Consider the following 12182-nt stretch of genomic DNA (forward strand, 5'->3'; position numbering starts at 1 on the left):
GCTGCGCCACCCAGGGATCCTGAGAATTTTGAAATCTTAAGGCACTTTGAACCTCTTCTGTCAAGCATCTTGTCCTTCTGTGTCTGAGGATATTAGCCTTTCCTTGCTTGAGAACTATCCACTATCCCCATAACTAGAGTCAGATATCAGCATGCTCCAGGGGAACAAGTACAAAGTCTGACCCAGGAGGAAGCAGCTTATAAACAAAAAAATTGCAAGATTTTCCTAATTTACATCAATATAAACCTGGGGAATATGTATAGCAATGGATTTTAAGGAAGATGGAACATAACATTGGATTACACCAAATGTATGGATATGAGTGCATTTACCAGAGGTTCTGGATTTAATGTGTTAGCTCATGAAGGTAGAAATATTCTAACAATTTCATTTATCAGTTGACAGAGACTTGGGCTCTATAGGGACCTCCTAATGAGACTGAGATACCAGAATATCCCGCATCATAATGTAGATGAAGGAAAGTGTGGGGAGATAGGGATATTTGGAGTAATTTTATCATGCGTAGTTTACACATCTCTCAACTACATCCTAAGAGGATCCAGAGAATACTCTGATCACCAACATGCTGAAAAACACATTTGTTTGTAGGGTATGTACACCCTTGAGAAGTTCCATCATGGCTGTAAGCCAAGTATAATTTTGGGAAATTTCAATTTGAAATACTGTATATTTTCCTCTAAGTCTTCCTCAAAGGGACCTTTAGGCGTTTACTAGAGTGACTATGTGCTAGGGAAAAGGAAATACCCAGACCTTTTGGTGATTATCAAACATAGGCTAATTGATACTAATTCCTGGGTATCCATATCACTGTAGTCTACCAGTGAAACTGGAGGCTTTGATGAGTCAGGTATCAGTTGGAGTCTTAGCCCAAATTTGAAACACAGTGGACCCAGTAGGGTTACAGCCCCATTGTGTGGTTATATTTCCAGTTCTTGAATACATGTAGCTAGAAGAGAGATATATGTTTAGACATAATAGAAATTCTTGGCAACTGGCAAAACCCTTACATTGGTTTTTTGACCCATAGAATAAGAACCCTAATAGTAGAAAGAGGGAGCATCAAAAACCTTTCCCTCTTATCAGGACAGTAAACAAAATGACTGGCATATCTTCAGGGAAATTGCAGACATTAGTGTTCATTACCAAGATTTGGAAAGATGTGTGAGTGGTCATACCTATTACATTCCCACTTAAGTTGTCTCTTTGTCCAATGCAGAAGGTAGATGTTGGCAAGTATCTGAGGGTGATCATAAAACATCAGGTGATTCAATATAGTGACTGAATTATGCTGATTGGACCTGATAAGCAAGATATAGTAAAAAATATGAGATTGCTGAGTAAAAAGCCTGCATATATTAGATAGTCAGGATTCAATTCTTGATACAGTAGGGAACAATGGAGGAGAAAATTTTCTGGGGTTGAGGGGATAATGATGGGTTTAGTTTTACACATGTTAAAGAGACTCAGTCATTCAAGTAAAGATGTTCAGGAGACAGTTGTATAATCTGGAGCTCAAGAGAACATATGTGAGGTAGATTTGGGAAGTGTTGGCAAAATGACGAATCATAAGTGAAGCTATATGGTGGGATGAAATTATTTTGTAAGAATATATAGAATGAGAAGAGAGACCCAAGACCGAGCCCTGAGGAATGTGAAACTTCATCTTAAAGATCTAAAAGGGCGGGGGGGGGGGGGGAATCCCTGGATGGCTCAGCGGTTTAGCACCTGCTTTCGGCCGGGGGCATCATCCTGGATCGAGTCCCACATCAGGCTCCCTGCATGGAGCCTACTTCTTCCTCTGCCTGTGTCTCTGCCTCTCTCTCTCTCTCTCTCTCTCTCTCTCTCGAATAAATAAATAAAATCTTTAAAAAAAAATCTAAAAGAGGAAGAGCCAGCAAAGCAAAATGAGAAAAAGCATCCAAAAGACTAGGGGTGGGGATCCCTGGGTGGCGCAGCGGTTTGGCGCCTGCCTTTGGCCCAGGGCGCGATCCTGGGGACCCGGGATCAAGTCCCACATCGGGCTCCCGGTGCATGGAGCCTGCTTCTCCTTCTGCCTGTGTCTCTGCCTCTCTCTCTCTCTCTCCATGTGACTATTATAAATAAATAAAAATTAAAAAAAAAACAAAAGACTAGGGGTATTATTATTACTATAAAAATAATAGTAATTATTATAAATACTTGTGAAGTATGTACTATGTTCTAAGTATTTTACCTGTATTAATTCATTCAATTCTCACCACAACCCTATGAGGTGGGTGCTATTGAAATCCTCATTTTATGGATAAGGAAAATGAGGCGCAGTATTGTTAAGTAAACTGCCCAAGGTCAGAGGCAGTGTCTGGCTTGAGGCTCAGTGTTTTTACCTGGTTCTATTCTATGTATGTTAAAAAATGTATTAAAAACCATAAATAAACGTGTATGGATATGGATATGTACATACATATATATGCATGTATGTATTCATGTGTATGAAGCATGGCACTAAATACAACCTCTGAACTGTTAGCAATTGCTCCCTTAAAGGGTTGGTAGGAGAGGAAGAGGGGAAGATACTTTTATGTGCTACAAGTCTATTTTGCTTGTTTGCTTTTGTTATTTTTATACTAAGTTTTTCACAGATGTTTCCCAAAATATAACTTTCTAGTTATTTTTCTTTTGCTGCTAGCAATTAAACATCTGGCCATTTTCCCTCATTGTTAAAAAGTTATTCATTCAGCAAAAACATTTAAATTGTGCTAGGTGTCCCTGCTTGTCCTTGTCCTTAGGGAACTCACTGTCTACTGGAACAGACTGACATGTAAACACATAATTCCAGTGCCTCTGTAATGGGGATGTACAAAGATGGGGTGGCAGGGGCACAAAGGAGAGATGTCAATTCTTTGGAGGGCATGGAGGGCAGTATGAAAGAAGGTACCCAAAGAGGAGGTAATACTGCCTAAATACTAAAGTAAGAGTTCTTCAGGATAGGGGAGAAGAGGGTGAGAGAAAAAGCCGCCCAGAAGGAGGGAAAAATGGGAGTAAAGACACGGAAGCAGGAACCCACATTGTTTTTCAGGGGACTGGGCATAGTTTAATTTAGTTGCAGCTTCGGTAGGGAAATGTGAGGAGCACCTCTGGAGATGTGGGCAGAAGCCACATCCCCTAAGTCCTTGTGCGCCATGTCAAGAACTTCATTCTGTTTACCAGTGTTTCCTAAGGAATATTCGTGGAAAAACTAAAAGGATATGGATCAAAAGAATAGAGAATGGAGTACACAGAATGGAGTATTATCTAGCCTTAAAAAAAAAAAAAAAAGTTCTGACGTATCCTAAAAGCTGATGAACCTTGAAAGTATTATGCTAAGTGAAATGTCAGACACAAAAGGACAAATTCCCTATGACTCCACTTCTATGAGGTACCCAGAATAGTCAAATTCATAGAGACAGAAAGAATAGGGTTACCAGATGTTGGAGTGAGGAGGAATGAGAATGACTATTTAGTGGTTACATAATTTCAGTTAGAGATGATGAAAAAATTAGTGGTGAGAGTTGCACAACAATGTGAATGTACTTATGCCACTGAATTGTACTCAGTGGTAAAATGATAAATTTTATACTAAGCATATTTTATCATAATAAAAAACACGTTGAAATGGTAAATTTTATGTTATGTACATTTTACCACAATTTAAAAATACGGGATAAAATAAAAAAGACAACGATAGAGAAATAATTAAAAGTTTTTTCTTTTTTTGACATTAAAATTAGGTATGTCATTTCTTTGTTCAAGCTGATAATAATGATTTGTTTCTGTAATGTAACAATGGCTGTCACTTACTGAAAACTAGCTGTGCACTAGTTCTACATCTATAGAGATAAGGAGAGGTCAAGTAATGGGCCCAAGAGCACGCGCGGTTAGTGAGGGCATTTCTAGGATTCCTAGAATTGGAACTCAGTTCCCAAACCTTTGCTCTATCACCAATCCCCAAGTTGCTTTATTATCTTACTACATTTTTAGACATGTCTACATTTTTCTTAAGCAAGTTTTCCCTTGATCTGCAAAGTATTGTTGGGGGTGGGGGGTTCCTAGGTTCAGAAAAGGTAAGGAAGGAGCCCGAGGGAATACAGAATGAAATGTTGAGTGTCCTTTTTTTTTTCTTTCTTTTTAAGATTTTGCTTATTCATGAGAGAGACACAAAGAGAGAGAGGCAGAGACACAGGCAGAGGGAGAAGCAGGCTCCATGCAGGGAGCCCGACGTGGGACTCGATCCCGGGTCTCCAGGACCACACCCTGGGCCAAAGGCAGGCGCTAAACCGCTGGGCCGCCGGGGCTGCCCTGAGTGTTTCCTTTTATCCACATATGATTCTTCCGAAGGGCTTTTTGACTTTCTGCAAGGGAGACCAAAAGAGCCCCCAAGTGGGTCTCGACGCGTTCACGCCCCAGGACGACTTAGCCAGCCACCTGCTACCGAGGGGAGGACTGTTCGTACTTTGGCTGCGACTGTTATCCGGAGAATACGGCTTCCGGGCCCCCCGCCGCCAGCCTCCCCGGCGGACGGTACGCGGCGGCGGGGAGACCCGGCTGCCTCGCGCAGGCGCGATCCGGCCTCCGGCGCCCGGGGCTGTGCTGTGGCGCCGGGCGCCCCGTAGCCCCCGAGTGGTTCGGCCCTGGCCTGTCCTCCCTGTGCGCCCGAACTCAGGCTCGCCGCTGCCCCTGCTCCAGGCCTCCCCGGCCCCTGTCCTGGCCACCCCGGCGCGGCCCCTGCCCTCTGACCCAGCGTTGCACAATGCCCGAGCAAAGTCCCCGAGCGCGTGAAACCCGGCGTTCCTGCCCTTGGGCGGGGACGGGCGGCGACCGGGCGGGGAGCCGAGGCGGCGAGGGCGCAGCCGGCACCGTCCGCAGGCCCGGGCGCCGCGAGTCCCCCGGGAGCCAGCACCGCAGGCCCCCCGCGCCGCCAGGCCCGGCCGCCGCTCCCCTCACAGGCCGCCGCCGCCGCCGCCGCCGCCGCGGCCATGGCGGAAGTTCATAGACGTCAGCATGCCCGGGTTAAAGGAGAAGCCCCCGCGAAATCCTCCACACACAGACATGAGGAGGAGCTGGGGATGGCGTCGGCCGAAACGCTGACGGTGTTCCTGAAGCTGCTGGCCGCCGGCTTTTACGGCGTGAGCTCCTTCCTGATCGTGGTGGTCAACAAGAGCGTGCTCACCAATTACAGGTAGGGCCGAGGCGGCGGCGGCGGCCAAGGCCGTGGGGAGGAGCGCGCGGCGGCGGCGGCGGCGGCGGCGGCGGCGGCGGCGGGGCGCCGGCCCCCTGGACTTCGGCCGCTGAAGTTAAAGCTGAACAAAGTTGGGCGGGAGCTGGGGAGGAGGGCGGGCGGCGAACGCGCGGCCGGGGCGGCGGCGGGGCCGGCTCCGCGCGCGGGCCCGGGGTGCGGCTGCGGCTGCGGCTGCGGCTGCGGCTGCGGCTGCGGCTGCGGCGCCGGCTCCGCGCGCGGAGCTGCGGACGGTCCCGCGCGCGTTCCGCCCGCTGTGGGAAAGCGCCCGCCGAGCGGCGCCCTGGGAGGAAACCTGGCGGTTCGGAGCGATGGAGCGGAGCTGCCCCGAGACTTTTGGCTCGTGGGCTGTGCCGGGGTGGGAGCCGAGCCCTCCGCGCGGTCGGGGCCGGGGGCCGAGGGCCGGGGCTTCGGGGTCCCCGAGTTCGCTGACAGCCTCTGGGGACGTGCGCATCCTCCGGCTCGTTGAGGAAGATTCCGATCCTGTCACTGGGACCCTGAGGCAGAAGCAGAAGCATTTTTGTTTTAAAAGATGTGAACCAAAAAAAAAAAAAAAAAGAAAAACCAAAAACTAAATAAATAAAGATGTGAACCATCGGGGAGACCTGCATCTTCCCTCCCTTGAAACGTCCGTGGCAGGCAGCTGACTGAAAATTGTGGACTCGGACAGGATGAGACAAGTGGCCGCCCGAGGCTACAAAATCAGCGCTGTTGCCTGACAACCAGCAAGGGATATTTTTTTCCCTCACGTTTTCATTTGGTTAAGGGGCAGACGTTGGTGTTTGTTTCAAAATGCATTTTAAGGTTGCAGATGTGCGAATTGAATTCACAGAGCTGTGTTTGGCATTTTCTGACCCTGTATTTTTTTTTTTTTCTCTCTCTCTCTCGCTCTCTCTCTCTACCGTTTTGTAGATTTCCCTCCTCACTATGTGTTGGACTTGGCCAGGTTAGTTGGAATCTTCAGCATTACGTGGTTTATGTCGTTAGAACTTCTGTGTGTGTCTTTATATGTAGAACAGTGAATCTGTGTTCTCTGTTTACAGATGGTGGCCACAGTGGCAGTTCTCTGGGTGGGAAAGGCACTCAGAGTAGTCAAGTTTCCTGACCTTGACAGAAATGTACCTCGAAAGGTAAAAAAACAAAACAAAACAAAAAACAAACAAAAAAAAACTTTATTTTCTGAAAACCGTTCTATATATATATCAGTCCTCTGCATATTTAAAAATTGCAGTCTTGAAATCACCCAGAGTGGGTATAGTGAAGGCAAAGAATAAATGGAGTAATATGTATCTTAAAAAGTCCTACCAGTTCTTTAAAATTAAGGGAAGAAAGCCCTCAGAAATCTTGTGTTGTTTTAATTAATGAACACTTGTTGGGAGTATAGCTGTTTTGCATTTTCTGCATCCATCTAATCAAATCAGGTCAGTGTATCCTGCATTCATTATTCCTTGGGTTTGTTTTCTTACTCTTCTCTCTGCCTCTGCTTGACTCCACATGAAGATGAAATACCTTTCCCTTTTCTGCTGACATTAGAGCCATGGGCTAATACAGTATCATATTTTAGAGCAAATGATGTTTCTATCTCATGTGATTTGATCATATTCATATTTCTGTTTCTTTTTTCTTCTCCATTCTTCCCTCTCTCTGCCATAGTAGTGCTGTTTATCCAGGAATAATGTTTTTTGAGTGCTTCATGGGGGCCAAAATTGTCTATGAGTTCTAATCTTATGTTTTAAGCAGAAAGAATTTGATCATATAAACAAAACTGTTATGTTTGAAAGGACTTTGTTTTAGCTATCTTTATTATTGAGCTCTGTTATCCCTTTTTAAATTTTCTAGACGTTTCCACTACCTCTACTATATTTTGGGAACCAAATCACGGGACTGTTCAGCACAAAGAAACTGAAGTATGGATAACTTTATTTTACTAGTGAGGTTAATATGTATTCTTAAAACTGTACTTGAATGTCAAATATTTAACACATTGTTATTGATTCTGGAAAATATGAAAGAACCAGAAAGCTTTTGTTAGTAAATAAGATTACACCAAAGGTTTTAGTTTAAATTCTCTTAAGTTTGAAGAGAAAGACTTTTTATGTGTTTTGGGTTTTTTACCCCCCTCCCCTTACTTTATTATAGAAGTCTTAAAATGTTGCAAATTGCTTATAGGAGATTTTCATTATTTTTCCAGACCTATAGTAGTGAAGACTATAGGCTAGGCTCCTGGGATTTTAATTCTTTAAATACAATTTATAAATACTATATTTTAGGCGAGTTCCTTAAAGCCAAATCAGAGGGTGGGTGTGAGAAATTTTGTAGTTTTTCTTTGAACATGATGTAGTTAAAATGACATCAGATGGAACTCTGATACAAATAGGATTAATATTATACCTATGATCATATCACTGTAGAGGCAGCATATTCACTTTTAGAAAGAAGCAATAGTTCTGTGCTCTGTGACATTACTGTTTTATTATCCTCTAACCTCCTAATTCTTGGCTTCTCCACTTAAGGAGTATAGTGTGTAGGTGTTTGTGATATTAAAATTATACACATGGAGGTGTTTGTGATATTAAAATTATACACATGGAGAAGCCATTTAACAGAAATCCATGGTTTCACTACTTCCACTTAAGCTAACCCCTTGGCATATTAGATGATTATAAAACAGAATGGGGAGATTTCTGAGGATCAGAGACAAAACATTTTTCATTTCCTCTTTCTTCAGACTCAAGAAACCTTGCAGAGTAACCATAATGGTATCTCTGGGAGAGGGTTCATAGAAGTCAGATTTATCATGGGTGAGGGCATCCTTTTCCATCTCACTACCCACTTGGAAAGAAATGCAGACCTGCTGCAAAGTGCTGCTTGTATAGAATTTGCTCTTTTTCATCCACTGTCATGCATTTAGTCATCCATTCATTCATATCCTATCTTTGGTTGCCATCTAAGTATAAGGCACTTAGGAGGGAGATGAGATATATTCAGAAATAACTATATTGCAAGAGGCTGTGTGTTTGATTAGTGCAAGCAAGGTGCTCTGGTAATTTAGAGGAAGAAGAAAGTACTTCCACAAAAGGACAATCAAATATTTCATGGGGTGAGATTATCATAGATGCTCTTTGGAGGGTTGGAGATGCTGTGATTGGGGGGTGGGAAGTAAGATCAGTCTAGTAAAGAAGGAAGAAAGGAATCTTTTTCTTTTAAAAACTAACATGGTTACTGTTCAGGGGATTTGTATGATAAGTAGTGTAAAATAAAAAAGTGGCCATACTAGTCTTTGATAATAGCTATATGATCTCTACCACTTTTTATAGATAGCTTGGTGTTTCTCACTTCTAGTAGTTTTATAAAAGCAACTCTTTCAGGCTTTCAAGTAATAATTATTTCTAGAGAGAAATAAAAGCTGAATTCAATCACAGATTAATCAACATGGAACAGAATTAATCAGCATAATGGAAGGAAGAGATTAGCGTTATTTTAGGGTATTTATATGGAGAGGTTTAGTTTAAAAAATAAATTCTTAAACTTTATTTTAACGAATTGTATTTTTTCCCTTTTTTTTTTTTCCAGCTTGCCAATGTTTACAGTTCTGAGAAGGTTCTCCATCCTGTTTACAATGTTTGCTGAAGGAGTTTTACTCAAGTGAGCCAAATTTCTGATATATTTAGTCCTAAACAGACCTTAGTCATCTTGAAAAGGGTCCCAGTATATGCGAGATAGTAAAATTATCTGTCTTGTTTCTACTTTATCTTTTGAGAAGTTTATGCACTTACTTTTTTTACTGTAGGAGTTGATAGTTTATGGGAGGAGTAGTTGGGAAGATTATGAATTGAAGTTGGCATTTGTCTGAACATGAGATACACTTTCAGGAATTCCTATACCTACTGGTGCCATTGGGTGCTGGGTCAGAAACATCAGTATAGGTTTTATTTTATTTTTTTATTTTATTAAAAATTTTTTTTTTCAGTATAGGTTTTAAATAGTAGTATTCCTGTCTTAGCTATTAATATTACAAATGTGTGTGACCTTTTTCTACTTAAATTCTGATTTACAAAGATTCAAGCTCAATAATAATAGTAAATATAAGAATAAGGAAAAAATGAGTATACTTTTTTAAGTTTTTGCTTCATCAAAAGGATTCTTTGAAATATCCAATTCCTTGAAAACATTTAAAATATGATGTTCATAGCTTTTTTAAGGAAAACACTTTTTCTGTCTATGTTGTAAGAATGAGTCTCTGCAAATAACTAAAGACACATGTATGCACTTTTTAAATTTTATTTTGTAGGAAGACTTTTTCTTGGGGTATTAAGATGACTGTATTTGCAATGATTATTGGAGCCTTTGTAGCTGCCAGGTAAGAATGTATTAAGACCACATTGGAAATTATCCATAATTATTGATAATAATCAATTACCAATAAAGAGAATTTTTATAGGCTAAGTAAGAATCATGTCTTTGAAAAGCATCCCAAAGACTCTTTGGAAAGTTAAATCTTTTGGGCCATATTAAGGTCAAGGCTGGCAAAACCTGATTCTTCTACTTACTGAGCACATACCATATGTCACGTAGTATGTTTGGCATTTTACACGTATTTATGCATTCTTTACAACACCTCTGAAAGATATGGGTATAATTTTCCTATTTTTAGTTGAGGAAACTGAAAGCTAAGTTCAGAAATTTGGTCAAGGTTACACAGCTAGTAAATGGCAGTGCTGGAATTTGAATTTGTGTCTGACTCCAAAGCCTGTGTACTTTTTAAATCGTGTGCTATTCTTTTACTTTACATAGCGCTAAAAAAATAGTGTCTCAGAAAAGACAAATGATAATGAATTATTTGCCGTGTGGTGGAATAATAAATAATAGAATTTCTTTATTTGCCCTCACCTAAGATCTATCACAAATGCCGTAACTTAGATCTTCTATTAAATTACCGAAGCTTTTTTCCGTTGTGCTTAAGTTTCAGTTTTAAAATGCAGGGAGAAAAATGTATGCACAAAGACTCCTAAAATTAGTGTGATGGCTAGAAGCTTTGTACATTTTACTTAGCCCGGGGCAGGCATATACGGGTTTGCTAATACCACAGATTCTGTCCGACGTAGATTTTCTGTCTGGGACTTCAGTGTGCTTCTAATGGTTTGGCTCATTTACCTTCATCATTCCTATGGTAGAGGCGGGGGGGGAAATATTCTAAGTCAAATTCCACCCTAAATCTCCAAGTAAAATTTCATTCTTAAAAAAAAAAAAAAAAAAAAAAAAAAAAGGAAAAGGATAGAAAAATTGGTTACTAGAATTTAGTTATATAGCTGACTGTTTTTCCCTTTAGGTAATATCACCTTCTTGAAGAAATATTTTATATGAGCCTTTAACCTCTTTGAAGCATTTCCTTAAAGCTGTGGGATCCAGAATTGAACCAAACAACAGGAGTTCCTCAGGGCCAACCCTGGCCTGCAAAAAGTTTCTGAGGAGGCTTGCTCTCTGGATCAGCCTTATCTAATCAGAACCTTTTACTTGGGAAGGAGTTTGGGCAGAGGGAGTCTGAAGTTAGAAGGTTGTCAGGCTGCTTGGAAGAGGGGATATACATTAGGCTAGTTCTGCCTAAAATGGCAGGGACACAGAGTTCTTCAGATGTCGATGCCATGTACTAGTTTAGCTAGCTTAGTTAGCTAGTTTTGCACAATCACAGGATATTGGGCTGCTATTTAACTAGGGTGCTAAAGTATACTGAAGGCATAGATTTTCATTATTCAGTTTACTAAGTTTTTATCTTTTGTCTGTTGCTCAGCTAAATACTAGAAGTCTTCAGTTTCCCAAATCCTGCCAGTTATATCTCATAGGCTTTCTAAGCAACCGTTTAAGTAATTGAGTTCCTGCTATGTGCTTAGACACTACTGTAGCTTGATCTCAGAACTCACTACAATCTCTATGCTTCCGAAATTCTACACAGTAACCCAGTCACCTGTATAGCTTGCCTTTTGTGTGAATGAATCCTTGGAAAATGACTTGTTAACAACTTCATTTTTTTGGTTTCCTTCTCTTTGAAATTGAGCTCTGATGCCTTCTTCCTGCTTCAGATGTAATTATAATGGTGAATTTTACTTGTTCTTGTTGTCTGACTTTGAATTCAGAGCAGCGTGCTGTTAACTGACATGATCAATTATTGCTAATGATTGTGTTTAAGTATTAGTATTTCTCGTTTCTGAAGATTTCCCTATTGAGTATGAAATTGCAAATTATCACCAGGAATCAAGAAATACTAATAGCCGATAAAATGCCTAATGTTCACTTACCTTGATAAGAATATGTTCTTTCATTTATTGAACTTCGGACCTATTTAAAATTACATGCTTGTTCTTTAAATGTAAGTTATTAAAGTGTTGCTTGTGTTTTACAGCTCTGATTTGGCATTTGATCTGGAAGGATATGTTTTCATTCTGATAAATGATGTCCTGACAGCAGCAAATGGCGCATATGTAAAACAGAAACTAGATTCAAAAGTAGGTAGCAGTCTAAATCTTTAAGAGATGTTTACTGATGTTGGGAGTGGAAATGTCAATTTGTCAGGAAAAAAGCAGGGAATAAAGAAAAATACTTTAGGAGAAATGGGAAAGATCTAGGGATCTCTAAGGATACAATGCCTGTACTTTGCTACTCACATAAGGAACTTTTTCAGTTATAAATTAGCAAGTAGATATTATTGTTAGCTTTTCTGGAAGAGATTGAGTGACTGTTGACTTTGGGAGAGGGGTGTTCATTTCAGAAAAGTGTCATAAATGTTCATGGCTGTGTTCTAGAGGAGTTGGTGAGGGACCTGGACAAGAAAGAAATATCTGGAAACCCTTGAGCAGAATTGAGAAGTGAGTGTCAAGAGGGGCTGCAGAACAAGAACAGACTTTGTGTATTTGTC

At 41.2% G+C, this 12182-nt stretch overlaps 1 protein-coding gene across 2 annotated transcripts in view; it reads left to right on the plus strand.

Moving 5' to 3' along the window:
• Nucleotides 1–4816: 4816 nt before the first annotated feature.
• The window catches only part of SLC35D1 (solute carrier family 35 member D1), a 46043-nt gene continuing 38677 nt past the window's right edge, over nucleotides 4817–12182 (plus strand). The window contains exons 1-7 of one of the 2 annotated variants that reach the window (XM_025983197.2): nucleotides 4817–5215; nucleotides 6185–6218; nucleotides 6316–6402; nucleotides 7112–7179; nucleotides 8846–8917; nucleotides 9564–9632; nucleotides 11670–11772. In XM_025983197.2, coding sequence (XP_025838982.1) covers nucleotides 5013–5215; nucleotides 6185–6218; nucleotides 6316–6402; nucleotides 7112–7179; nucleotides 8846–8917; nucleotides 9564–9632; nucleotides 11670–11772 — 636 coding nt within the window. In that variant the 5' untranslated portion in view covers nucleotides 4817–5012. The remainder of the gene's footprint in view (nucleotides 5216–6184; nucleotides 6219–6315; nucleotides 6403–7111; nucleotides 7180–8845; nucleotides 8918–9563; nucleotides 9633–11669; nucleotides 11773–12182) is intronic. The other variant, XM_025983198.2, reaches the window with a different exon arrangement.

The sequence above is a fragment of the Vulpes vulpes genome, chromosome 12 (assembly GCF_048418805.1).
Source record: "Vulpes vulpes isolate BD-2025 chromosome 12, VulVul3, whole genome shotgun sequence".
NCBI lineage: Eukaryota > Metazoa > Chordata > Mammalia > Carnivora > Canidae > Vulpes > Vulpes vulpes.